Genomic DNA, 27,578 nt, shown 5'->3' with positions numbered 1-27,578 from the left:
CCATAAGCATGTATGACTTTTATTAGACTACTTTATTACGTAATAAAAATCCATACAGACTTTTTTTAATAGAATCTATCCTTAAAAACTGATTTTTTAAAGACATTTAACTTAAGAAAGAAATCACGAATGTGGGCACTCCATTAAGACCAAGACTGAAAGTACCCTGCAAATAACATTGGAAGGATGGAGGGCTTAGGTCCTGGAACACATCAACAGATGGGAAATGGAACTGGGTCTCAAACACTGATGTTCTTCCCCTATAACCAATACCTTATAATTTGGACACATGCAGTCATTTTTATGTCATTGGTTAACTAAGGAAAGCAGCAATCATGGCATAAACCAGTCTAGATTTCAAAAAAAATGGGCGTGTACAGTAGGTTCAATGACTCACAGCTAGGCTCTTTGGATTACAGAGGATTTGCCCTGTGCATCTATAGATTAGAAAAACTCAGCCCAAGGTAATCATGGCGGCCCTTCATCCTGACCCAGCACCAAGAAAAACGGAAATGATGTAACTGGGGCTTCAGGCCTGATCTTACTTTTTTTACTTCGTACTTAATGGCAAGTTTTAAGCGGCTGAGATTTGGACGAGCGTGATCTCCCCCACTGTGGCGCACATCAGTGTCCCCGTTCAGGATGGCCTCTACTTCTTCCGTATTTCTGCACAGATCAAGGAGTCCAACGACAAAGTCTTTGCACTGCATTGACAGTTTTTTGTAGTCATTCTAGGACAGACAAAGCAGAACAAACATCAGTAACGGAGAAGTAGCACATGTGCTGTGCTACCGACTGGAATTTATCAGTGACTTGACCGTGTGTAGAGAAAACAAATGGAAAAATTCTATCTTTAGGTTTACTGTTCTTTTAATGTGCACTAATTGCTGTGCTGCTGAGTAATTTCTGAACTATCTTAGCATCATAAAGATCTTCTTTGTATCCAAAGAAAGGAGATTTTTATCAAACATAATCCAAGCTATGGAAAAGTCATATACTCTGCCAAACTCTGCGGTGGGTTCAGGAAAGATACAAAGTAAGCAACTTCTCACCAGCCTGATCATACTACTTTGCATACATGGCACTTCTTACGTTCATGACTTCATCAGCAAGGACATAACCCACATCTGAGAGATCTTTGGAAGATCTTGTAAACCCCATTGGTAAACTTGAGAAACACGGGACATTTGGACAGGCTCCAGAGAAAAGCAAATATATGTCATTTATCTGTTTAATACATTGTTACTGAGGAACTAAACCAAAATCAGGGTCAAAAGACAAGATCTAATACAAACTCTGAAAATCAAGATTCTTTTCTTTGGAGAAAAGAACATTTGAGAAAATTTTTTGTTGTAATTTATTGCTGATGACCTAATATTATGTTGGGAAGATTTAGAAAGTTTAGATAATATTCAAACGTCAAAAATTCACATCTTGAAAACATACTCAACATTACTATTCATCAGAGAAATGCAAGTCAAAACCACAATGAGACACCACCTTACGTCTATGAGAACGGCTAAAACCGCAAAACCATTAGAAACAATGTGTTGCCAAAAATGTAGAAAAAGGGAACTTACATGCACTGTTGGCAATGTTGGGAATACAAATTGGTACAGATGCTATGGAAAACGGTCTGCAGGCTTCTCAAAAAAGTAAGGGACTCCTGGGTGGCTCAGTGGGTTAAGGGAGCGAATCTTGGTTTTAGCTCAGGTCATGATCTCAGGGTCATGGGATCGAGCCCCTTGTCAGGCTCTGAGCTCAGAGGGAGTCTGCTTGAAATTCTCTCCCTCTGCTCTTCCCCCTGCTCTAACATGTGTGTGCATGCCCCCCCCAACATAAAGAAATAATTCTTTAAAAAAATTAAAAATAGAAATACCATAAGGATCTAGGAATGCCACTACCAGATGTTTACCCAGAGAAAAGTAAATACAGTAATTTGAAAAGACACATGCACCGCTTGATTTTAGCAGTGTTATTTACAGTAGTTATTTACAGTGTGTAAGTGGAGTAAGTGCCCACGGGTGGTGAATGGATGAAGAAGTGGTGTATATACCCCATGGAATATTACTCAGCCACGAAAAAGAATGAGATCTCGCCATTTGCAGCCACGTGGATGAACCTAGAGGGTATTCCGCTAAATGAAATAAGTCAGACAGTGAAAGACAAACACTCATATGTGAAATTTAAGAGTCAAAACAAGCAGAAACAGGCCCATCAACCAGAGAACAGACTGACGATCGCCAGAGGAGAGGGGGCAGAGGTTGGGCAGAACAGGGGGAGGGGACTGGAGGTCAGGCTTCCAGTTCCGGAGCGAACAGTTCACGGGAGGAAGAGCACAGCACAGGGAGCACAGTCAGTGTCTTGCAATAACGTTGTGTGGTGACAGATGGCAGCATCAGGAGCGGACTTGCCCAACCACTGTGTGGCACGCCTGAAACTAATGGGACACTGTCTGTCAACGACACCTCAATTGAAAAAAAAAAAAAAAAAACTCAAATTTATATACACTGACATCTCCATTCAAGCCTTTCTAATACTTCCTCCCTATTTTTTCTCTTCCTTGAAATGAGGCCATTTATAGCCCCATGTTCATCAAGAAAACCTACTAACTCAGGCTTGTTGCACTGCAAATGGATTCCATCTTCTCCCGTAATCTTCACAGTCGTCTCGCTTACTTTGGTTAGATAATGTGTCCAAGATCCTGCAGTCACTTAGTATCAAAATTGGGCTTTAACTCCTGCTCTGTTTGGCCCCAAACCCCCTGCCTTGAAGAATTCTGCCACTTTGTCTCTTGTTTGTGGAAGGCGTTTCTGTTTTGATCTTTGAAGATGTGGGAAGCAAGGACGGCGAATACGACTCCCATCTTGCACCTCAAAGCTCTGAGGTCCCCTGATGTCCCACAGCCTGAGTGGCAGAGTTTACTGTTGGAGCCACAGCTTTGCCGCTTGTCTCCTTCATCCTGAAACCACTGGTGTGCTTGGGATGGACAGACCCCTAAGAACCAGGAGAGGAAGATGCTGGACTACGAACGGCGCCAGATGTTAGTCAGCAGGTAATATTTGGGGGAAGTCTGCACGTGCGAGGCAGCTCCTTGGGCTCCTGTCTGGGAACCCTGCCAAGCAGCTTCCTTTCCAGGTTAGTGACATTTACACATGACACTTTGCTAACCACAGGTGCAGACGGGTTCTCTAAGGGCAGCTTGATACAACGAACGATGCTTAACTGAGAATGGCTCATGCTACTTCCAAACTGTCTGACTACCAGTTCAGAGAGTATACGAAGTCACAAGGAAGCAGGTTCACCCGTTTCGTGCAATAGTCAGTCAGGGCCCTGGGGACAGATTAGGAAGGACGCAAGCGCTTATGTTTCCCAGACCCACTACCAAATAGAGTGGCTAGGGGCTGGGGCTTTTATACTTGAATAAACCTGTAATCAAACCACAGATCCTCCTTTGTTAGCTGGTGACCTTGGATAGGGTAGAGCCATTCTACGAGGTACGTGCTACTATTATTCCCATTTTGCGAATGAGAAAACCAAGGTTCGGTGAGATTAAACAAGTGTTCAACTGCATGTGCGAAGTACTTAGCTTGGTGTTCAGCATTTAGCAAGCATTCGGGAAAACACAGTTATTTTATTTCATTTCATCAAAGGAAAGATCTGGGGCACCTGCGTGGCTCTGTTGGTTAAGAATCCAACACTTGAAAGGATGAATACCCACCTTTTGTAGCAACATGGACGGGACTGGAAGAGATGATGCTGAGTGAAATAAGTCAAGCAGGGAGAGTCAATTATCATATGGTTTCACTTATTTGTGGAGCATAACAAATAACATGGAGGACAAGGGGAGTTAGGAGAAGGGAGTTGAGGGAAATTGGAAGGGGAGGTGAACCATGAGAGACTATGGACTCTGAAAAACAATCTGAGGGTTTTGAAGGGGTGGGGGATGGGAGGTTGGGGGAACCAGGTGGTGGGTATTGGAGAGGGCACGGACTGCATGGAGCACTGGGTGTGGTGCAAAAACAATGAATACTGTTATGCTGAAAATAAATTTAAAAAATGATTAAAAAAAAAATCCAACTCTTGGTTTTGACTCAGGTCATGATCCCAGGGTCCTTGGATCGAGTCCCATATTCAGGCTCCCTGCTCAGCGGGGAGTCTGCTTCTCTCTCTCCCTCTGCCCCTGCTCCTGCTTGTGCTCTCTCTCTCTCTCTCTCTCAAATAAATAAATAAAATATTTTTTAAAAAAGAAGGCACTATGCAGCCATCAAAAAAATAAAATGAAATGAAATCTTGCCATTTATGAAAATGTGGATGGAACTAAGGGTATTATGCTAAGCAAAATAAGTCAATCAGAGAAAGACAACTATCGTATGATCTCTCTGATATGAGGAATTTGGGAGGCAGGGTGGGGGGTCGTGGGGGGAAGGAGGGAAAAATAAAACAAGATGAAACCAGAGAGGGAGACAAACCATAAGAGACTCTTAATCTCATGAAACAAACTGAGGGTTGCTGGAGATGGGGGGTTAGGGAGAGGGTGGTGGGTGATGGACACTGGGGAGGGTTGTGCTACGGTGAGTGCTGTGAAGTGTGTAAGACTGATGATTCACAGACCTGTACCCCTGGGGCAAAGAATACACTCTATGTTAATAAAAAAAAATTTGTTTTAATTAAAAAAGGCAAGATCTGAAAACAGACCCTTCCCTGACATTTGCAAATACCCATGCGGCTACAGGTAAACGTCAATGCATCTAGTGTATCTCACAGGTAGCCCTCAGTTCCTAGATGAACCCCTAGTCCTCTTAAAGACAAACATGTAAGGCTCAAAATCTATGCTGTCTAGAATTTCAAGCACCGTGGGTACAATCAGACATTTAAAAGGAGAGTGTGGGGCAGCACTGTTCAGGAGGAAGCGCGTCCACTGAAAAGCCGCGTGTGAGAGCTCTGTGCTCTTTGTTTACGACCAGCTCTAAAGGGTTTCCGGGTCATTGTTAATTCTCAATCACACAAACAAAGCATTTTTTTTAAAAAGAGAGAATAAGACCACGGGAATCCATTTACATGTGTTCTCATATTTTAAGTTCTCTCAGACTGACAGGTAAGGTCACCAGCCGTTGACCGTTAGCTGGACACAGCTATGACTGCGGTTCCTCGAAAGGGACGGTGAAGCTGGCAGCTGCGTTAACGCTGGGTCACCCCACACATTAGCAAATTAGAACCGAGCATCTGCCAGACAACCTCCGAGCTGGGAAGAGGTGACCGGTGGGAGCTGGGCTGGGCACCGGGCTCTCACCTGCTCTGAGAGCGGCACAAGCAGGCAGACTGAGCAGCCTCCGGCAGCTCCCGCCACGCACGTTTTCTGACAAGACTCCTCCATGTTCCTTCTGCGTGAGGACTACTTTCACAGCAACAAGCTTCTGTTTTTGCTCTGACCTTGCCCTGACGTAGCTGTCCCTGCCTGGCATCCCCGAACCCCATGCATTCTGCCCGGAACAGCTGAAATGCCATGGGACCCTCCCTGCCCTGGGAACCCAGCTGAGCTAAACACTGCGCCCCCCGGCTTGCGGAGCTCATCCAGTCCTCCCACTTCTCTCTGCACCGTAACTGTTTCTCCGCCCCCCAGGTCACGCCACGACTTCCTCCGGCTCACTCGTCTCTCTGGCCTCAGTAGCACCTTCCGCCGTGCCCTGAATGCAGACGCGTCCCCCGGGAGACAGCGCCCGGCTGGAGCACAGCGTGCCCGCGCCCGGAGCCCAGCTCCGCCAATCCCCTGTCGTTGGTCATGAGCCTCCATCACCTTCCTATGCCTCCATCCCTTCCTCTGAGAAGCAACCAGTATCTTGTCAAAGCTGTGATGAGAATTAGAGCAAACAAAGTGTGTACAGTGGAACATCTCTAAAAATTTTACCACATCTCATTCTGACAAAGAGCTTGTTCAAAGAACACATGCAGTTACTTCCTGCCCACAGTGACTATCACAATGCTGAGCGCCCAGCGGAAGCTTAAAAATACCCTGGACTCCGGCGCCTGCAGGGTCAAGCCTCAGCGAGGACCACCTACCTTGAACTCCTTCTCAATGTTGGCCAGCACCGCCAGCTCATTGCTCAGCTCTAAAGCGGTCATGACCGGGTCCTCGCTAGACAGCGACAGGTAAGCTGGGCTCGCCAGGCCCTTGTAGGCATTGATCCTGGATCTGGAGTGGCTGAAGGAGTCGTGCCTCTGTTTCTGGCTGCACTCGCCGCACTTGCAGAAGTAGTCGTGAGGCCGTTCGATCCGAGCCCCCTTCCGCAAGAGCGTGTGCACGATTTCGTACTCCTGGCAGTGGGCAGCCAGGATGATGGGCGTGACGTCGTGAGAGAACCGCGTCCCGTCCTCATCGTAGGCGTAAAAGTCGTCTTGCTGGAGTTCAGACTGGCTGGGGCTCGTGGCTAGCCGCCTGCCCTCCGCGAAAGCCGGGTGGCTGAGAATGGCTTCCACGATCCGAACGTAGCCTTTACTGATGGCGAGGAGCAAGGCGTCCCCCACGCGAGACAGGTTTTCCTTCTTGAGAAGCAGCTCCGTGATCTCCAGGTGCTCGTTGGCCACGGCCAGCTGCAGGGCGTTCTGGCCCATGTAGTCCACGCAGTTGACGTTCAGCGACAGACACTCTTCCAGCATCTTCCTCACCACTGGGATGTTGCCGTACTCCGCGGCGTCTAGGAACCGTTCCTCCTCAGCCGACAAGCTCGTGGAGCGGTCATTAAACATGTAGGCAGGTCCCCGGTTGGCTAACCTTCTCCCCTTCTCCCGGAGAATCGTCTGCCGCCGGTGGGCCAGCCTGCTGTCAGCGTCCCAGCTGTAATAAAGCAGAAAGATTGGGAACAAATCCTATTAGGAGCTTTTCACTGTGCCAGGCGGCCTCCTGTTCATCTAATGCAACCCTCAAGGCTATCGGATGCTGCCACAGCGTCTCTAGAGCACTGCAACACAAATGAAGATGTGTTTATCTGTCAATGCGTTCCAAGAGCTTGTTTCTCCTTTAAGAAAGTCAGGCACTTCGTGAATTTTGAAGTTTCCACTTGGGGTGCAGACTGGCAATTCCCATAATCTCTCTGGGCCGTTTGCATGGGGATTAACAGGTGTATTTCAGTCACAGAGGGTATAAGGCCCAGAAAAACCAATGGTGAGAAAAGTAGGAACTTTTCTGTCCTTATAAATCTTACAGTCTCGAGGGAAATGGGGGATCAGCACAGTGCCTTGTTTTCTGCCGTTTGTCATGATAAGCCCCGAGCCAGGTCACCTAATGATGCTTCCATGACAAAGTTACAGGCTAAACATGGGAGGATGAGGACTCAGGCGCAGGTGTGTGTGGGGAGTGCAGGACAGAGGTCGGGGGCAGGTGGAGAGCTTCTCCAGAGTATCGACGAGATGCTACAGCACAGGTTTCATTGGCAGGACTTGGACTCTGTGAGGTGTTCTAAAAATCACTGGAAATGAGCACACGGTGATTAAGGCATAGGGGGAAAAGAACATCTCCGTGATGGAGACAGTGGTCCAGGAGGGGCTGGCCTTCCATGTAAGCCCTCAGTCTGGGCAACGAGAAGTGATCCCTTCTCTAATCAAATGATGCTTTTTTTTTCTTATTGATTTATAAATTTATGACAAGGTTTAAGGCTCAATCCTTATCACTGTCACCAATCGGCCTGAAATGGGTGACTCCTTGCAGAACAGGAAAGGGCCACAAGGGCCACGTTAGGAGTCGGGGGCAGGGGCTAAAAAGGAGAAAAGTGTGACTGATGATAGAAGTGATGGCTGTTCCCTGTCTTTATAAATGTTTCTAGAGCCATCCCTCTGAAGACTGTCACAAATTTCCCAGCAGGAAGAGAACTTAAATCAATCCAAATACCCCATAATGATCCTCCCTTCCAATGCGGACTAATTATCTTTCTCTAGGATTCCTTATCCATCTCAATACCAAATCTCTTGTCTATGATAGTACGATGGCCAAAGAAGTAGCAAGAGGTCAGCAGCACAGAAACGGATTACGGTTCTCTGAGCAGCTCCAAGAGTACGCTGCCGTTTTCACCAATGTTTTCCAGAGACTGATTCAACACGGAGCCCTTTAGCCATCCATGGTCTCTCTTCAAAATTAACCAGGCTGATGTTTTATTAAAGAGATAACTTTGTAAATTCAAAAAATGATGTCCAGAGAGGCGCCCGATGGCTCAGTTGGTTAAGCGTCTGTCTCTTGATTTCAGCTCAGGTCATGATGTCAGGGTCATGGGACTGGGCTCTGCATCAGGCTCTACAAATCCCTCTCCCTCTGCTCCCCTCCCTCTGCTCTCTCTCTCTTTCTAAAATATATAAATAAAATCTTTAAAAATAAAAACATAATCAACCAATCAATCATGTCAAGGGCCAATGGCTAGACATATGCCACAATCCCAGTAATTTTTAAAGCAGGTCTTTATGTTAAAAATAGTTACCAGGGGTGCCTTGGTGGCTCAGTGGGTTAAGCCTCTGCCTTTGGCTCAGGTCATGATCTCAGGGTCCTGGGATCGAGCCCCGCATCAGGCTCTCTGCTCAGCAGGGAGCCTGCCTCCCCCCTGCCTCTGCCTGCCTCTCTGCCTACTTATGATCTGTCAAATAAATAAAATCTTAAAAAAAAATAGAGCTATCTTACAACCCAGTAATTGCACTACTGGGTATTTACCCCAAAGACATAGACGTAGTGAAAAGAAAGGGCACATGCACCCCAAAGTTCATAGAAGCAATGTCTACAATAGCCAAACTATGGAAGGAGCCGAGAGGACTTTCAACAGACGAATGGATAAAGAAGATGTGGCCCATATACACAATGGAATTTTACTCAACTATCGGAAAGGATGAATACCCAACTTTTGTACCAACACAGATGGAACTGGGCGGGGGGGCGGGAATTATGCTGCGTGAAGTAAGTCAGGCAGAGAAAGTCACTTATCACATGGTTTCACTCATACATGGAACATAAGAGATAGTGCGGAGGACCACAGGGGAAGGGAGGGGAAACTGCGTGGGAAGAAATCAAAGAGGGAGACAAACTGTGAGAGACCCTGGACTCCAGGAAACAGACTGGTTGCTGGAGCAGGGGAGAGTCAAGGGCTGGGTTAACCGGTGATGGGCATGAAGGAGGGCATGTGATGTGATGAGCACTGGGTGTTTCACGCAACTGATGAATCACTGAACATTACCCTAAAAACTGTAGTTTGGCTAACTGAACATAATAAAAATAAATAAACATAAATAAAAAATAAAAATAAAACTACATTAGTGTAAGACTGAGATCTGGCTTTTCTCTCTGTTAGGGAGACAAAGTTTTCTTGGATCGTTGGTCTGGTTTTGGTAAGAAATCATAAACAAAGTTTCTTCTTTCTTTTATCTACCCAGAAAGCCAAAGTCTCTATGTTTCGTCTTTATCAAGTCTTTGTTCACTTAAGAAAGTTAAAGCTTCTCAGTGTTAAAGGTGCTCAATTTTGCCAACAACTAAATTGCCTTCTGCAGACTCTCTCATTGCCACCGTGGGTAAAGAGGTAATTAAATATCAAGTTGTGCAACGATCTATAACCCTACTTAGGCATGCACTGTAAACCCTTCTGAGGTGTTGTTTTGGTTTTTTTTTTTTTTTAAGATTTTATTTATTTATTTGTCAGAGAAAGAGAGAGAGAGAGTGAGTACAGGCAGGCAGAGAGGCAGGCAGAGAGGCAGGCAGAGGCAGAGGGAGAAGCAGGCTCTGTGCGGAGCAAGGAGCCGGATGCAGGGCTGAATCCCATGACGCTGGGATCATGACCTGAGCCAAAGGCAGATGCTTAACGACTGAGCACCCAGGCGCCCTCATTTTTAATTTTATCAAAGTCACGCATGCGCACAACTTAAGGACTCTACAAACATGTTATAGGAAACCAGCAAGTCTTTGCTCTTCATTTCCCCTCTTGCTGATCCCAAGGCAGTAATGTCAACTGTTTTAGCTGATTATTGAGTAATTTCAGTCCTTGTGTCCATGTAACTTAGTAACATTGTGACTTCTAATTTTCCAGGTTTGTCTCTATCTGCGGACCCCCACGGAAGCTGAGCATTTAGCTCCCTTCCACAGTCTCCCTCCCTCACACACCCACAGGCACACACACAAACACACGCACGGCCCCATCACTCCACAGTTACAGCACACGTCTCACCCATAACTATGGTGTTCGAGTAACGTGGGGCTGGTCCCGGTCGTGACACGCAGCACACGTGGTGCCTGTCCTTGTTCCCTGTGCCCTGACCCCCTGTGGTTAAAAATTCTCTTTCTGTATTCATACCCTTCATGTTCTGTGTACCTATGACCGGATCAACAAAACTCTACTCTCCTTCAATCTGAATCTCCTTGTAATTCATCCAGCACACTACGTATTTGTTTAACTTGAGCTTCATGAAGGGGGTCTGCTAGCTGGACCCGGACGCAGTCTAGACTTGAATAGGTGTTGTCTTTGGATCTTTCTTTTGGCTTCCTCCCAGGGATTCTCTGCACTTTGTGTTTGCTTTGGATCCCCCGTGTACGGTACCCCAGGACCCCCCACCCCCAGTCATGCCTGTGTTCCAGCACGGCACAGCCTCCAGGAGCTGCCTGAGGAAGGACACGTGGAAGGCAGATCTCTTCAGATGCTGCATGTCTAGAAGTGACCTTGTAGAATCAACAGCCTTATTGCTATATTGGTTGCATAGAGACTTCTAGGTTGACAGTAATTTTGGAAGAATTATTCTACTAGATTCTAGCTTTTTTTTTTTTTTTAAGATTTTATTTCCTTATTTGAGAGAGAGACAGTGAGAGAGAGCATGAAAGGGGAGAAGGTCAGAGGGAGAAGCAGACTCCCTGTGGGGCTGGGAGCCCAGTGCAGGACTTGATCCCATGACTCCCGGGTTATGAGCTGAGCTGAAGGCTCAGGCCCAACCGACTGAGCCACCCAGATGCCCTAGATTCTAATTTTTACGGTGCTATTGGGAAATAACATTCTGGATATTCTCTTTGCCTCTGATGCCGTAAATTACATAGTTTTTTACTGGAGGGAATCTGTTTTCCTCCACGGTTTTGTGCACCCAGTAATTCTTTTCATCTGGAAAAATGTGGCCTCTTCTAAGAAAATTTCTTTTTCTTTTCTGAGAAATATTGTTGACTGATGTCTCTGGTAATTTTGTTTCTGAAGGCCATGGTTATTTCTGGGACTCCTTCTGGATGCTGGACATTCTGGGATTACTATTTAGTTTTCTTATCTTTTCTCTCTGATTTTCCAGTTAATTCATGTGTTTTTTTGTTTGGTTGGTTTTGTGGGTTTTTTATTTTTTGTATTTTGTTTTGTTTTGTTTTTTGGTGGCTTTTTGCTTTAGAATCTGGACATTTCTTTAACTTTATCTTCTAATAAATCTTTTGAAAGTTTTTCTCTGATCTTGTGTTTTTAATTCTCATCTTTTGTCCTTTGTAACACTTTTGCTGGTTTCACAGACACATATCTTCTCTTACCTAAATCCAGAGACATTAGTGATAAAGACTACAGAGATCCGAACGATTCAGAGAATTTACTCCCACACTGCTTTGTAATGAATATTTTGTACTCTATATTTCATGTCAGAGTTTTCCCTCAAAAAGCTAGTGGACCTTAGTAGATATTCTTTTCCATTAAAAAATAAGTATTAATTCCAATGACTTTTCTAAAAGAGTGTAATTCTTCCCCATTTGCTAATGTCGGTTTTGGCAAAAAGGGATTCTCAGAGGTGAGTTTCTGGAAGAGCAGCGTCATCTCTGCGTTAACAGAATGCATTAGGTAGACCCTCGAAGAGGTCACGCAGACCCCATCCGTCGTCGTCCCTCGGAGATTCTGAGCCCCCTTTCCTTCTCTCTGCTGCTCCTCTGGCTTCTAAGAACCCACCCAGCCCTGCCTCCCCGCGCCACCCGCTTAGGAGCTGTGGACCAGAGGAGCCTCGACCCTGAGGCGGGGGAAGCGTCTGCAGAACATGGGTAACACGCTGGGAAAGAAAAACTAAAATCAAAGGAGAAAAGAGCTAAGATGAGGGGATTTCTGGAAGTGCGAGGAGTGAGCACGTGGGGGAAGTTCTCGTGCTACTAAGACAAAACCAACAAAGCACAAATGGTACCAACTACCAAGAACTCAAGAGCCACGTCTCTGTTTTGTTCTTGCTCTTCAGTAAGGGTGGGTGAACGGTCACTCCAGCCGATGTCGCGGGACCCTTCCAGGGCAACCGAAATGACAAATGTGGGCGGCACCTCAGCGAGGGCGCGCGGTTTCGCAGAGCCGCGGGTGTCTGCGCTCCCGGGAGCAAGAAGCTCGCGGCGTTCGCACCTCGCAGCCTAGTCAGGCGGAAAGGCAAGGACCGCCACGGAGACTGAGCGGCTTTGTCCTTTCAGAGGAAGAAAGATTATTATCGGTAGCTTCACTCATGTCTCAGTTTCCAGGGTTTGATTCTTGCACAAAAACCTCTAAATTGACGCTGAGGTGGAGTCGTGACGTCTTTAATTCCGGAACTTTAGATCCTGACTTATGACTTGAATCCCTGTTTGCCTGGACAAGGGAAGGTTCAACGCTGACAGGCCCCCATTCCTAAGGGTATATCCGTCTCCTTCCAGACTGCTACGGCTTTCATACCTATCGCCTCCATCCTTCAGAGGAGACAGCAAAAACATTTCCACAGAGAATGCTTCCTTCCGTTTCAAAGCATCTTCCGGCTCCTGGCGGCAAGCACTGACATTAACCCACCGGAGAGGCGTACGATTCAGATACGGTTTATTTATCATCATCATGTTGTCAGCACCCTGTGGACGACGGGGAGCCCGGGGCAGAGTGTTGGGAGGGGCACGTGAGATGCTCTGAGGAAGACGGCCACGACAGGCTCAAGGAGGGCAGTCCTCCTCGCAGGGGCCGGGAGGTCAAGGGAGGCCTGCCAGCAAGGCGACCCAACGAAACGTACCCTTGGCTGTCTCCCAGCTCCCGAACTGCAGTCTGAAAACCCTCCATGCGTTGCCTCTGGTCACACGTGCTCTGGCTCCATCCCTACCTTCCAAATGCAAAAGCAGAACGTGTAGAACAACTCAAGGAATTCACAAGTTAACACCTTCGAGGCGATACTCGGTGCCGCTGGATTATAAGTGCCCCCCTGCCCAGAGAACGGAGTCTATAAGGCTGTGTTGTAGGACTGTACCTTAGCCCCAAAGAAACCGAGTCGAACCATCTACCAGGAAGAGGAACAGCCACCCAAAGCCACACATCAGTCAACAGAAGAGATGAAGGGCACACTTTGACCAAGTCAGTTCTTCTGTTTAAGAAAAATATGTATTAAGAATTTTTCTCCATCCACTTAGCCATATGCAGCATGATTGGGTCTTTAGTGACCTACATTTTCATGTCTGTATTTTAAAAAGTTGTTTTATCACAAGACGTAAACACCAGTTCTAGGAAGGAGTGTCACTCACTAGCCATGCCCCCTTGGTACACAAATATTGACCAGGCCATGAACATCGACAGTTTTCACATACCTCGTTTTCCTGATTCTTTCTGCTGGCAAAACAGTGCCTGTTGCCCCAGAGAGGGAGGGATGGAACAGTCCATCACTACTGAAAATGCCGGCAGCGCAAAGTGGCCGCGGAGCAGAGTGGACTGCGTGCTCGGAGCCGAGAGCGTGCGCCTTCATTCCTCCATTTCCTGATCAAGCATGATGTGCTCTTGCCAAATGGAACGGCTCTTACGCAAACCAAGCTTTATGTTAAGTATGTGGCTTAACGATTTGCTTTTTGCTTCAAAAACCCTTGACACTAACAAGTGAAAGCACACTTGTACTGAAGCAGACACATGAAAAATACGGCTATGCCCGCAGCCCGGGAAGAGCCATGTCCACAGCCAGACGTGTGCCGGGAGGTGAGGACGGAGGGGATTCCAATTACCAATAATCGCGCCTCGGATAAACCTCATTGGTTACGATACTGCCACTTCGCAAAGCTAGGATGGAAGGGATTCCAGAGCATCGTTTCTATTTCCTGCACAGTGACCCGTGGGGAAAATCAGACGTGAGTATCTGCAGAGTAAGAGTCAACACAACCAGCAAATGTGCAGACCACTTTAGGGGGATACATGGTAAAAGCACTTTTCTTCTAACTTTATAAGAACGAGGCAGTTTTTATTTCGCTTCCTCCCTGGCCACACACAGCCCTGGCCTTCCCTTCAGGGCTGAGGGAGCAGTAAACATTGAGAGTGGTTTTCTGTGTCCCAGGAGAGCAAGGACGGCTTTGCCGTATTCACCAGGAGATCCCCTGTGCTTAGCGGAAAGGCACAGTACAAACCGCAAGAGGAATAACGTTCAAACCCTGGAGCCCACTGTGTCCCGTTAAGGCAAACACAACCCCACAAACACAGACCAGGTTGACAGAGGAAACCGAGAACCATATCTTTTTTTTTTTTAAGATTTTATTTATTTATTTGACAGACAGAGATCACAAGTAGGCAGAGGGGCAGGCAGAGAGAGGAGGAAGCAGGCTCCTTATGGAGCAGAGAGGCTGATGTGGGGTTCGATCCAAGGACCCTGGGATCATGACCTGAGCCGAACGCAGAGGCTTTAACCCACTGAGCCGCTCAGGCGCCCCAAGAGAACCGTATCTTTTTAACGGCATCCTTGTGACTTGCCTGGATCCAGACGTGGAGGTTTTTCGTGTCCTTCCCTGTCACCTTTCCTGCTCTCTCCCCGTTTCCTTCACACCCTACACAGCATACCCACATGTTCACAATGTGGTCCCAAATCCGGGGACTCCCAGAGGGGTCTCAAGAGAGCAAGTCTTGATTTTGACTCGGTCAGCTTTAATTTCCCCCTGAAGGCGTCCCCTCCCCTCCAACACCGTCTTCCTGTGTGCTCGGTCACACGGATCACGCTGCTCCCGAGTTCAATGAGGGACAGCACACCCCAACCGCTCATCACTTTCGTTGGGAGCCAGCATGTCTGCTGTATGTTACACATTTTTGTTTATTTTTATCAGCAGTTGACATTTTGCTTTTATAAAGTAGAAACCTAGGGCGCCTGGGTGGCTCAGTGGGTTAAGCCTCTGCCTTCAGCTCAGGTCATGGTCTCAGGGTCCTGGGATCGAGCCCCACATCGGGCTCTCTGCTCAGCAGGGAGCCTGCTTCCCCCCCACCCCCCCACCCCGCCTGCCTCTCTGCCACTTGTGATCTCTCTCTCTGTCAAATAAATAAATAAAATCTTTAAAAGAAAGAAAGAAAGAAACAAGCAAACAAACCTGACTCTGTGAGAGAATGGAAACAAGAGTAAACAAGGAAACAGGTACAGATTGTTCATAAAATAACGAAGTCTGAAAGGTCGGTTTCCTGGGAGCCCCTCCCATTCAGGGACCACTCACCTGCGAGTCTTCCTCTGGAACGTTCGTAGGTAGCTCTCTGGGCACATGCATCTACTTTAAGTGATCTTAATAAAGAACCCTCAAGGAAACTAAAAAACTTAGGTGTAATACAAGCAAAATTTATCCCAATTATCTCATCAAAGAAAGAGGTTTAAACGGTTTGCTTCTATTAATAGAAACCTAGTCTCACTCCACCCGGAACTCTGTATAAGGCGGAGTCCAGGCAGGAGAGAAGCAGCCACTTCTTCTGGGGGGTCCGCAGAGCTGGACGGGACGACGCTGGGAACGGTGGCAGGAATTATGGAAATCCAACATGGCGCCATGCTCAGTCCAGAAGTCACGTAAGGATGAGACGGTCACTGAAGTTAGGGTAACTGTAAGACAAGGGCCAGTCCCAGAGTCTCTGACCTTCAGTAAGGGCGACAACCAGCCCTCAAAGAGAGAGCCAGCGATCTGGTCCGCTGACCTCCTTCTCCTGCCCTCTCGTCCCACGGGGGCCTCTGATGGCTGCACCCGGCTCAGCCCAGGGACAAAGGAGCCCGTGGCTGCTGCCCACGCCGTCTGCACTGATGCCCACCCCCCACAGGCAGAGGACGGTGAGCGTGGTGGAGAGCGGACCCGGGGGCCAAGCCAGCATCCCCCAGCACACGCTCTGAGAGTGACCCTGACCTCGCCACAGTTCACGCCTGCAGAAGCCGCTGCTGAAAACGTGTGCACAGAGACGACGGCAAGTGCACAAACTTCTGTCATGAATCACAGGTGTATCGGGTTTCATCTCTCTCAGCTGTCTTCCCGTCTATTCGCTGTCGGGGAAACACCCGCATCCGACTCCAGGCAGCGTCTTTAAAAATGAGCCTGTAACTAGGGTTCTTCCACCTGCGTTAAGTTACTCCCCACATGAGGCTCAGCACGAGCCACTCTGACTGAGATGAGGGTCCGAAGGGAAGGACTGTGACGTCACGGGAACATTGGCATTGGAATTGTGCATCCGGCACATGCTGAAGCCACCGACCGAGGCACTAACAGAGCTAGGACACGGGCTTCAGCAAGCGGAGAGGACATCCTTCCAGCCTCTCCCACAGGCGCCACGTCGCCCCAAGCCCGCACCTATGGGACAGTGAACAGACAGGGAAGAGGGCTGGACGACACAGCCCACGGGTCACCTTGTCTGGAAGCCACACTTCTGGAATGCCTGTCCCTGCTGATGGGGGATGAGTTTTGACACAGCCTTCGAACTGCCAACCACCATCATGGGCTCAACAGTTCGTTCATTCATTCATCAGCTCAAATCCTTAGCGTTCTGGGCATTGTGCTGGGCACATGGGACATGTGAAAGGAGAGACAGCAGGGAACGAGCACAGAAAAGAGAGCAGTCCACAACACACTACAGGACACTGACTCTTATTAAAGGAACGGGACCATGGACTACAGAACTTAGCAAGTAGTTCTCAACGCAGTCTGAGCGTCAGTGAGAGCCTTCTGAAGACAGAAGCAGGAGGGAGACATCCGCTGAGGGGAGGGCGGAGAAGAAGAAGCCGCTGGGCACACAGAACCGTACTTGTCCCTAGGCCAGTAATCCAGAGAAAGGGAGCGGTGTCCATTACAGCTGCAAACCCCAGGGTTCCCTCCCCCAAGGACTTTCTGATTCCTGGCTCAGCTGACCTGAAGGTGGGGAGGCTCAGGGCTCAAGGCCGGGCTGTGGATTCCACTGGGGTTCTCAGGTCAGCACTTGGGACTTGTACCTCAGGGAGGAAGGGGAACATTTAAGAAACCCCCCAGGAGCTAAGGAGTCTAGTCTAGAAGATTCATGCTTCAGAACCCAAGGGTTTGGTCTCCAGCCCAGGGAGTTCTGTTCTGAGGGGTTTGGAGCTTGTATCAACCAAGGTCCCACGTCTAGAAACATGGAGGACAAATTCAGAGTTGCTGAGCGCAGAGTTCCGGGGATCTGGACTTGAGGCTGCTGCAGGAAGCCTGAGGGTCCTGGAGGAACACGGCCTGAAGAAGGAGTGGCTGTGTCAGGAGCCCAGACCCTCGCCCTGCTCCGAGGTCGTCCCTCCGAGCCTCGGATGCCGGGGCTGGAACGTGGGTGGGCGAGGCGTGGTCGTGGACCAGGTCGGACCTTGCAGGGCTGCCGTGCGATGCGTGACTTGCGGACTCCAGCTGGAGCTGATTCATCTAGGACGGACTTTGAATATCCTTCTCTGTCGTCCCTGCTGAGCGCGTTCCAGCCCGAATGAACAAGACGGCAGCTAAGTGTCCCCGAGCCACCTCGTCCGATCTCCACCGTGGCCCAAAACACACGGACTGCTTTCTCTGCACACCAACGTGCATTTTCACTGCCTTACTACAGTCCTCATCGTCGGCGTGCCCTGTGCTCCAGCCCCGCTGGCCTGGCACGTGCTCCGGGCTTCCCGCCTCGCTCCCAGATAGTGTGCTTCCCCTGCCTCTCCCGTGGACGCGTGCTCCTAAAGCCTGCACTCACCCTCGAACTACGGTGCCGAAGCGCCTTACGAGTCTGCAGATGAACGAATAACAGAAAGGAAGCAGAAAAGTGAGGGGAGAGCATCGTGTTTTTTCACATTCTTGAGTTTCTCAAACAATGTTATTCCTTATAAGAACCGACCCTTACTCTGCATTAGAATGACACTTAATAACCAAATGTGTGACAACCACATGACACAAAGTATCTCTGCCACCAGAGACCTAAATTCAGAGAAGTGTTTCCTTGATTTATGAAGTCAGTGACTCTTCATAAGGCTCCTGCATCGTTCGGGTGGCTGAGGGGAAAGACACGGACCACTCTGGGGACAGAACCTGATCTGCTTCACTTCCTATAAAATGCCAGCCTATTCATTTAGGATTTCTCGTGCCAGAAGGAAGTAATCAAATCAATAACACACCAGTTTTCAGAAATTAACTGTCGGATGCTTACCCAACTGAGCCACCCAGGTGCCCCAGCACAAACATTTTTAGATAGAACACTAAAGGCATGACGTATGAATTTTTAAAAAATTGGTAAGTTGGACTTCATCAAAATGAAGAACTTCCACTTTTTGAAAGACACTGTTAAAAAAATAAAAAAATAAGCCACAGTTTGGAAAAAACGTTTGCAAATCACCTATCTGATAAAGGATTTATATCCAGAATATATAAAGAGCATACAACATTCAATAATAAAAATCTAATTTAAAAAGGGAAATAAAACCAATTAAAAATAAGCAAAATTTTGACAGACACGTCACCAAAACATGCATATGGATGACAATAAGCACAGGAAAATGCTCAGTGTTGTTACCACGAAAGAGATGCAAATGACGGCTTCAATGAGACGCACAGCACTCCTGTGAGCACGGCCCTCCTGCGAGCACGGCCCAGATTAACAAGAATGACTACCATGCTGCAGTGAGGATGGAGGACAACTGGAACTTTCTACTGTTCCTTTTTTAAAAACTATTATTATTGTGCAAGACTTCTGGCTTAGTGGAACCGTCTTCTGTGAGTGCCCCAGAGCTCCGAGACTGCCATGCATTGTTGGCTGCCCAGGCGGCGGGAGGTGGGGCTGTGGTTCTGGTTGCCTACCCAGTTCCAAGACCAAACCTCTTCCCACTTGCTCTCTGCTCTCTCACTACCTAGTGGCCAGAAGGCACTTCTCACTTCACTTTTGCCTTTCTCCGGAGACAGTGCGCCCTTTGAAGAACACTCTTTCCAACCCTGCAACCTTCTAAGTCTTTCTCTGCAGTCTAGCTCTGACCTCCCAGGGCAGATTCGTTTTTAGTGTTCTTCAGAGAGAGGGTCAGCTGAGTCCCTTCCAGCCGTAGTTTTAGATCAAGCCCAGCTTATTTACCAGTTTTCTTCTAATCTCTTTTTTGCAGTTTTTCTCGCTCCCGTCCTTGCTTGTCCTTAGGTACACAGGCCAGGATAGAGGGGAGCGGGGCCGGGGGATGGGAGATCCTGCCTTAGGATCCAATACGTTTACTTTTCATTCTTGTGGTTATTTTGAACTTTGATCACCCCTGTTGTAGGGCCCAAGGGCAGGCTGCCCCAAGACGGGCCATTTTGTAGGACCATGATATAGAGTAAAAGCAATCCAAACCCAACAGATTCAGGAAAATCTCTTTACCTTCCCCTCAACTGCCGGCTGGTACAGGAAGACAGCTATTCACAGAGATTCCTCTCCACCCAAGAAACTCAACTGCATCCCAGGGAAACCTCGTTGTTGCAAACATTTCTCACCTCCCTGCTAATGGGCTTCCCGCAACCCGACCCCCTCCTGAGCTCCCTGAAGCTCCGAGTTTTCTCCTTGACTTTCCACTCCCATGTCTGTGTGCCCTCCCCAATCATCTGTCTCCTGTCAGTTCGATTGTAAGTCCAGCTAGAAGGGCCACAGGGCAGAGAGAGGCGCTTCTCCCCGACAATGTCTTCAGCTCACGCCACAGACATGGTTTCTGTGTGGTTTAGTGACCCGTTCCTCTTTTTCTCATCCCAAGGATACACGGAAGCCTAGAAACTCAACACCTGGCACTGTTTCCCACTGCCTCTTCCTCTTTCTCATGAAACATTTTGAATCAGTCATACCGGAGCTAACGCATTCTAGGAAAGACAGACTAAACCATTTCAGTGGTCGTACATTTGAGATAAAAAGTACATCTAATCACAACTCAAATACTCTGTTATACTTGCAATGATCATTTAAGACAAGTAGAAAAGAAAGTCATTTAAAATTTTTCTAACGTTGCACCAAAAGATTAAGAATGGTTACAGTGGTTCTATGTGAAATTTTCTAACCCTTCCATGTCATTGGAGTAAATATTCTTCCCTCTCTCACTTCTCCCTGTGTTCCTTTGTTATTTTAAAGTTATGATGGCTGCTACTTTGGGAGGGATCTCTCCCAGCAGACCATCTTTGTGTTCGCCAAAGTCAACAGAGAATAACTCACTGCCAGCCAGTTGCCTTCCCCCCATGACTCACTAGCATTCCTTTCATCTAAAAGTAGCCTCTCATTCATTCTTCGGGGAGCCACCACCTTTGGGCAGACGGGCTTGAGGATGGAAGGGAGAAAGGCTGATCATGACCACCAGGCTGAACACACGGGACGACCCAGCTCAGACCACCCACAGGCCTACATAACCGACAGGTTACTGACAACGAGACACAATTACCTGCTCCACTTCCTGCTTTAAAAACAGCCCCGCCCACTGCCTCCCAGTCCTGCCAGCCACCCCCTGGTGATGTATTCAGGAAACCTTCATCTCCTTTGCTCACTGCCCCCCCCACCGCCCCACCGGTCCACGTCCCACATATGGGGTCTCCATCCCATCGATCTCTTATCTTTCCTGGGGCTTCCTTTTACAGATCTGGACTGTAGGCCCACCACGGCCACTCAGGTAAACTCACCGACAGACAAAGAGACAGGCCGTCCACCTTCGAATGGGGCTGTGCCGCATGGCAAGAGCTTCGATGGCAGATCCCCCATTTCTCAAAACAGTGAACAATCCCCGGTAGGTGGTGCATGTATATTCTGTCGGTACACAGTGCTGTACGTGCAACTTCCATCTCTCAAGTACAACAAACCCTGACAGCAGTGGTTATCTGCAGGTAGGTGGCACAATTCCCTACAACGCTATTTGGTTTGTTTAAATAGGAGATCCAGAATTTTAATGGCATGTTTGCCCGATAAGTATTTCTTTATTATTTTATTATTTAATAAAGAATGCATGTACTTAGTGTATTTAAGGCATATGACGTGGTGATTTGATAGACACAGTGAAATGTTTACTATAATCAAGTTTATGAACTTAATCATCTACTGACATAGCTACGTTTTTTCCTTTGAGTTGAGAGTATATGAAATCTACTCTCTTAGCAAATTTCTGGTATTGATGAGGGATAGAAGCAGAAAAATGTTCACCCGTAGCCCAGAAAGCTGACCTAGAGCCTGCCTAGTTTGGGTAAGGATCAGCTAAGTACAGATTGCTACATTCTTAAAAGCAGAAGAAAAACAATATTTCCTCACTACCTCCAGCCCACTGACAAGTCCCTGAAAGAGGCAGAGTGACCATCCTCTAGGGACACAGCTGTCTCCATATTAATACTCTGCTAAGGGCAAAAGGCAATCCTAGCCTGACCAGCTCCCCTCCCCACCCCCAGGATCCTGTAAGTCTACTTTATCATACAAAAATTCCTTTGGAAACTTTCTTTATCTCTAAAGCCCCGAGATACGTGTTGGCAATCATTCCCCTAGCATACGGCCCACCGATAAGTCTGAAGGGTCTCATGACTCAGGGTTTTACTAGAGAGTAATAAATGCCCTGTTCCCAACAACTAGCCCCTCAGGGTCCTGGAAAACTTGATTCCAAATCCCTTAGAGACACGCTGTCCCTACCCCACTCCCAACTTGGAAGTATACAATGTGCCACTCCTCAGCCACTCCTCAGGACCCCAGTGCAGCCCATTCTGCCCTGGGGTCCTGTCCCCATGCTTTAATAAAAGCACCTCTTTGTACCAGAGACGTCTCAAGAATTCTTTTCTGGCCGTTGGCTCAGAACCCCAACATTTTCTATATCACGACTTTCTGCACATCTCACTGATAGTTAATATCAAAGTGAATGATAAACACCTGAGAAATCTTACAAAAGTAGTTTTACAAATACAAATTCGAAGAAGAAATTTATGATCTAATACTCTCTGCACGTCCCCTCCCCCTTGAGCACTCAGCATGTGAGTCCAGCATCATACAGCAAAAGTGCAGCTTTTTCTGCCCACAGGTCCTGTCCCTGTGCTCCTTAAACACGCGAAGTTGTACCATAAAATGTCTCAAGAGTTCTTTCACAATGGCATCAGAGCAGTGTCATGAACTAGCGTCACCGTGCTGGCCACTGCACGTCTAGACTCGCGGTCCTGCCCAGCTCAGTTCTGTGACCCACCTCTCCCCTTGCCCCACCTCCCTGTCCCTGCAAATCACCAGGCTACTTTCTGCTTCTGCGTATTCAACTCTGTTCGATGCCGCATAACAGTGAGATCAGCCTACACTACTTTTTAAATAATTTTTTTTTTGAGATTTTATTTATTTATTTGACAGACAGAGATCACAAGCAGGCAGAGAGGCAGGCAGAGAGGGAAGCAGGGTCCCCACTGAGCAGAGAGCCCGATGCAGGGCTCGATCCCAGGACCTTGAGATCATGACCTGAGCCCAAGGCAGAGGCTTTAACCCACTGAGCCACCCAGACGCCCCTATTTTCCTTTGATATAAAAAAAACCCCCACCTCATCCATTCACTTTCCGATTATTTGTCACTTTCTAACCTTTGGAAATACACGCGCAACTATCAGTCTCATTGCCTCCATTAAAACAGGCAACTACCTTAAGTAGAGATCTAAAAGGAATTGTTAAAAAGATGAAAATATGTAAAAATCTAGGGTCTGATTTTTGTATAACCATGGAAGAAACAAATAAAATGAAGTTAAAGATCTCACAGTCATGATGTTTTTGGAACAAACACCATGGTAGGTCCCTCGCCATGGTGAGGCGCATCTCCTTGGAGTTAGGCAGAATCTGGCTTGTGTTCCAGATTGCTGACTTACCGAGTGTGCAATCCCAAGTGACTTAATCTCTGAGATGAAGTAATTCTCTGAGGATGGGGAAGGACAATACTAACCTTGTAGGTGTGTTTGAATGAGTAGGAACCGTTTTAAAATGGACCACAGCAAGATGCTTATTATCCCTAAAATTTTTGGAATTTGGTGATGGAAAGAAAAGGAGGAGGCAGAGGGGGGTCCCTGGGTGGCTCAGCCCATCGAGCGTCTGGCTTTTGGACTCTTGGTTTTGGTTCCAGTCATGATCTCAGGGTCCTGGTATCGAGCCCTGTGACTGGATCTGTGCTTAGCGGGCAGTCTGCCTGGGATTCTCCCTCTCCCTCTGTCCCTCCTCCTGCTCATGCATACTATCTAAGGAAAGAGATAAATAAATAAAATCTTTAAAAAATAAAAAGAGGAGGCATAGGGAAGAGACTAGGGTGACACTTATATTTCTGGCTCACAGGAACAGACCTGAACTGAGACCTACAGTGAGGGTAAAGTTGCCATAAGGGGAAAGAGGACGTTCTGCCTGCCCCAAAGGCAGAAGGGGAGCAGGAACACAATGTGCCCTTGGAACTCAAGGTCGTTTCATATGCCTTGAGGGTCCCGTGCAGCAGGAGAGCTAGAAATCGGAGCAGGAGGAAAAAGGCCATGCAAGGGTAGACTAATCCTTTGAGTTATACCGCAATGTTTGGACTTCATCCCGAGGTGAGGTGGTGACGCCAAGAGTGTCCCCATCCGGAGTGGAGTGGAGAGGAGCAAGCAAAGGAGCCAAATGACCAGTCGGGAGCTGGGGGCAGATGACAGTGGCCCGCAGTGGGATAGCGGGAATGTGGATGTCCGGACAGCCTTCCCTGCCCCCCACCCTGCCGGGGCAGCTGGTCCAGAGCCCGGGGTGCCGACTGCCTCCTCTGCTTGGTGCCCATCACCATATGTTTCGACCACACGGGGGAGGGAAGAACCATGTCCCATGTCCAGTCCCTCACACAACTTCTGCCACGTGCGGTGCTCAGTAGGTGTTAATCCAAGTGTGAACGTGAGTGTCTCTCTTCTGCTCTGTGCCGGTCCTTTTAGCAATGACCAGTCCCGAGGGGATGCAGACCTCTCAGCGATGGAACTTTTCCCCCAGAGCACAGATGACCGCCACCATCCTCAGACAAGTTTTGAGTGCTAATTTCCATGGGAAATTGTGTTAAACAGTAACCATTACGGTAACCACGGTGTATTTTTTGCCCTTAGAAGCTTACACCTAAGCTATATATATTTTTTAACTGTCAAAAAAATTTCTGTATATTTTAGTGTCCTTTTTCCTTTGTAAAATAAAAATCAAGAACTAGAGTTATTGTTAACTGAGTAGACCTTTGTAGGTGTAGATTTTTTAAGTATAACTGATTAGGTCCTGTTTCTATTCACTGTTCACATAAATCCTGAAGAAATGTGGAAGGCTACAATTTCAAGACATTGTATAGGTACAAGGCTGTGGGGTCTCTCATAAGTTGTACTTACCCTGGATAAAGCCCCATAAGGGTGATTTCAGTTCATTATAATTTGTCAGGATTATAAATTATTTCTTCTTTTTATTTTTTATTTCCTGCAATATATTTACTTCCTGCCGCTCATCCGCACTTCTCCTGAAAATGCCAAATGGAGTTCCTGGGTTTTGCAAGGCTCTGCTGAATCACGGCCTCTGAATCTTGGTTGAACGTATTTTCACCAACTTGAAAAACAATGCTCGAAACCACTATATTCAATTAAAATTAAAGCCTCTAGACACTTAAAACATTCATGAAACAGTCTTTTGCTTTGCTTCATCATTTTACATGACTGAACTGAGCAAGCAAGTGTTCTTTTTTTTTAAAGATTTAATTTATTTATTTGACAGAGAGAGATCACAAGTAGGCAGAGAGGCAGGCAGAGAGAGAGAGGAGGAAGCAGGCTCCCCGCTGAGCAGAGAGCCCGATGTGGGGCTCGATCCCAGGACCCGGGGATCACGGCCTGAGCCCAAGGCAGAGGCTTTAACCACTGAGCCACCAGGCACCCCGGCAAGCAAGTGTTCTTGCGTAACACCAAGGGAAAACAGGAATTTCACAATTTCCATTTCTGTGACAGAGCCCCAGTACTATTCACCTAACAGACAACATGCCTTTGTTAAGTGGGGTGTGCGCGAGTATGTGTGCTTGTGATAGCTAGTTATTTTCCAGACACCTTACAGCTTTCATGGCAATAATGGTGCGCCATTTGAAACTGATTAATTAACCAACTTTGTGAAATTATTTACAAAAGGATACATTTTAAAATGAAGTAACTAAACAGTTACTTTTTTAAGTTGTTTTTAGCACTCTGTTCAAGTTACAGCCACCCCAAATCCTTTCTGGAATGCGATGGAGTAGAAACTATTTGTATCAGTGTCTGTCTGTGTATCCATATCCATAAACAGATTTGTATCTATTGGACTAATCTGTGTTACATGGATGTATGCTCTATGACCTTGGGTATGTGTGACGGAAAAGGTAAAAGTCAGAGCAACAGGTATTTATGCGGCTGGTAGGCCCTGACACTCTTAGGGGTGTGAGGTCACAAGCAAATATGCCCATAAGAATTCTTCCAGCCAAAGGCAATTTTGACCAACCGAATAAGTTCTTAGATGTTTGGGGGAGTCTAAGTTGACCTACGAATGCATATGAAGGAATAATTTATAAAATAACCCCTCAGTCGAATTAGCGTCCGTAACAGTGACAACAGTAACGGTTCTTCCCCAGCTACACATCCTGGAGACGTGAACCACGGACAGACACCGTTCTCCTCCTTTTAACTACCAATAAACTGAATTTCAGCTGAAACCAAGCAATAATACGCAAACTTAAGGAATTCCCAAGCCTTTTAAATACCAGGCTGGTGGGGGCGCCTGGTGGCTCAGCAGGCTGAGGGTCTGAGTCTTGATTTCGGCTCAGGTCACAAGCTCCGGGTCATGAGATCAAGCCCCACTTTGAGCTCCGCACTGGGCATGGAGCCTGCCTGGGACTCTCTCCCTCCCTCCACCCTTCCTCCACCTCCCTGACTGTGAGCTCACACACGCTCTCTTTAGTAAATAAAATCTTTTAAAATAAACAAATGAACACCCAACTTGGGGATCCACAAGACTTCACCTTGTGACACAGGTGGGCAGATCGAAAGGTCAGAAAAGCTTCACACGTCACGAAGAGCCTAGAAAGCTCAGGGAGGGTTAGTGGACGGGCAGGGTCTTTACCAGCACGGGCGGAGCGACTCCGGGGACATGAGCCGACACTCGGCACCCAGGCAGGGTCGGCGGTGACAGCCCTGAGCGTTCTCCAGGAGCCAGCAGATGCCGCTGCTTCATGAAAATGGTCGAATGGTCCGGGTGTGCATGGAGCCGGTCTCCGTCCTCCGAGGAGGTCCCCTGATCCGCACGGCGTCCTTAACATTGTTTCAGTGCAGACTCATCTGAAGGCCAAGTGAAACAATGCTCCAGACGTGGCAGAACAGTTTGTTCTACAGAATTCGATAATCTCAGAACCAGGAGGAATCTCAGAAAATGCTTGTCTCGGAACTTCTTACATAGCACTTACGCAGGACCATGCAAAACAGAATTCTACAAATAACTCAATCCTCCAGGAATCCTAGGAGGGCCTTACTGTTACTGTGGCCGTGGCACAGATGAGAGAACGGAGGGACATGGGCACGAGAACATGCTCCCCGTCCCCCAGCTCCCCAGTGGCAGAGCAGGGATCTGACCCAGGGAGTCTGGCCCACGGTCTACACCCTTCACCTGCTCAGGGCCCGGCCCTCCACCCAGGCAGGTGGTCAGCTTTCCTCCAGGGTGTGGGGGCTGTGACGGGGCCGATGGGCCGCACGCAGGGCTTCTGGTCTGAGATGTACCTGGACTCACGGTGGTGACTCTAAGGACATCTGCTTGGTCATACCACAGGAAGGTTATTTACCAGTTACTTCTCCTGAATCCCGTGCACATGATGGTGGGGTAGACATAATTTGAGACTTTTTGTGCTGAACGCACTTTGCAGCCTGCTATGTTTTCACCCCATGCAACCCCGCGGGCCCACATCAACCCGTCCTCCACGTCCGTGCCCCGCTCCCAGGCTGGGCACTGATGGTGCTGCGTTGTGCTCTTCCCAACAGCAGCCAAACTCCCCGCCCCACCCCCCAGCTCACCCTGCACCTCACACCCCCTCACCCACGTGCCTTGGCCTGTTCTAGCCACAGAGGAGCGGGCAGGCAGGAGGGGCTCTGCGGGTCAGAGACGCCACCTGTCTCCCAAGGCAGAGCCGAGCCCCACGGATGAGGTCCAGCATCTGACGGATGGCTCTTGACGCTGGAGCAGCAGCAAGGACAGGTCAGGTCCCTCCCAGACCCTGGGACCCGGGCACAGTCCTCCAAAGCTCAGATGCTCAACCTCAGGGCCGCTCTGGGAAGGTCCTTTCTAAGTCATGCAGAGGGACTCTGGTAAGCTTATACTCAGAACTTTGTATTTTCTTTAAACAGAGCCCTTGGAATTATACAAGTCCCACCAAAGCCTAGATCTCTGAAGCTGCTTTCGGCCAGGCTATTTGGAAACTAGAAAC

General features: G+C 48.0%; 1 protein-coding gene across 2 annotated transcripts in view; it reads right to left on the bottom strand.

Annotated features, from left to right (window-relative positions):
* LOC111153888 (transient receptor potential cation channel subfamily C member 6) overlaps positions 1-27,578 on the bottom strand; it is a 103,871-nt gene that overhangs the window by 26,649 nt on the left and 49,644 nt on the right. The window contains exons 4-5 of one of the 2 annotated variants that reach the window (XM_022513178.1): positions 6,061-6,820; positions 546-731 (exon numbers count right to left, since the gene is read on the bottom strand). In XM_022513178.1, coding sequence (XP_022368886.1) covers positions 546-731; positions 6,061-6,820 — 946 coding nt within the window. Of the gene's footprint in view, positions 1-545; positions 732-6,060; positions 6,836-27,578 lie in introns of both variants that reach the window. The other variant, XM_022513177.1, reaches the window with a different exon arrangement.

Source organism: Enhydra lutris, unplaced genomic scaffold (assembly GCF_002288905.1).
Source record: "Enhydra lutris kenyoni isolate GAN:26980312 unplaced genomic scaffold, ASM228890v2 scaffoldscaffold34, whole genome shotgun sequence".
NCBI classification, from domain to species: Eukaryota; Metazoa; Chordata; class Mammalia; order Carnivora; family Mustelidae; genus Enhydra; species Enhydra lutris.
This window is presented reverse-complemented; position numbering and strand designations above follow the sequence as displayed.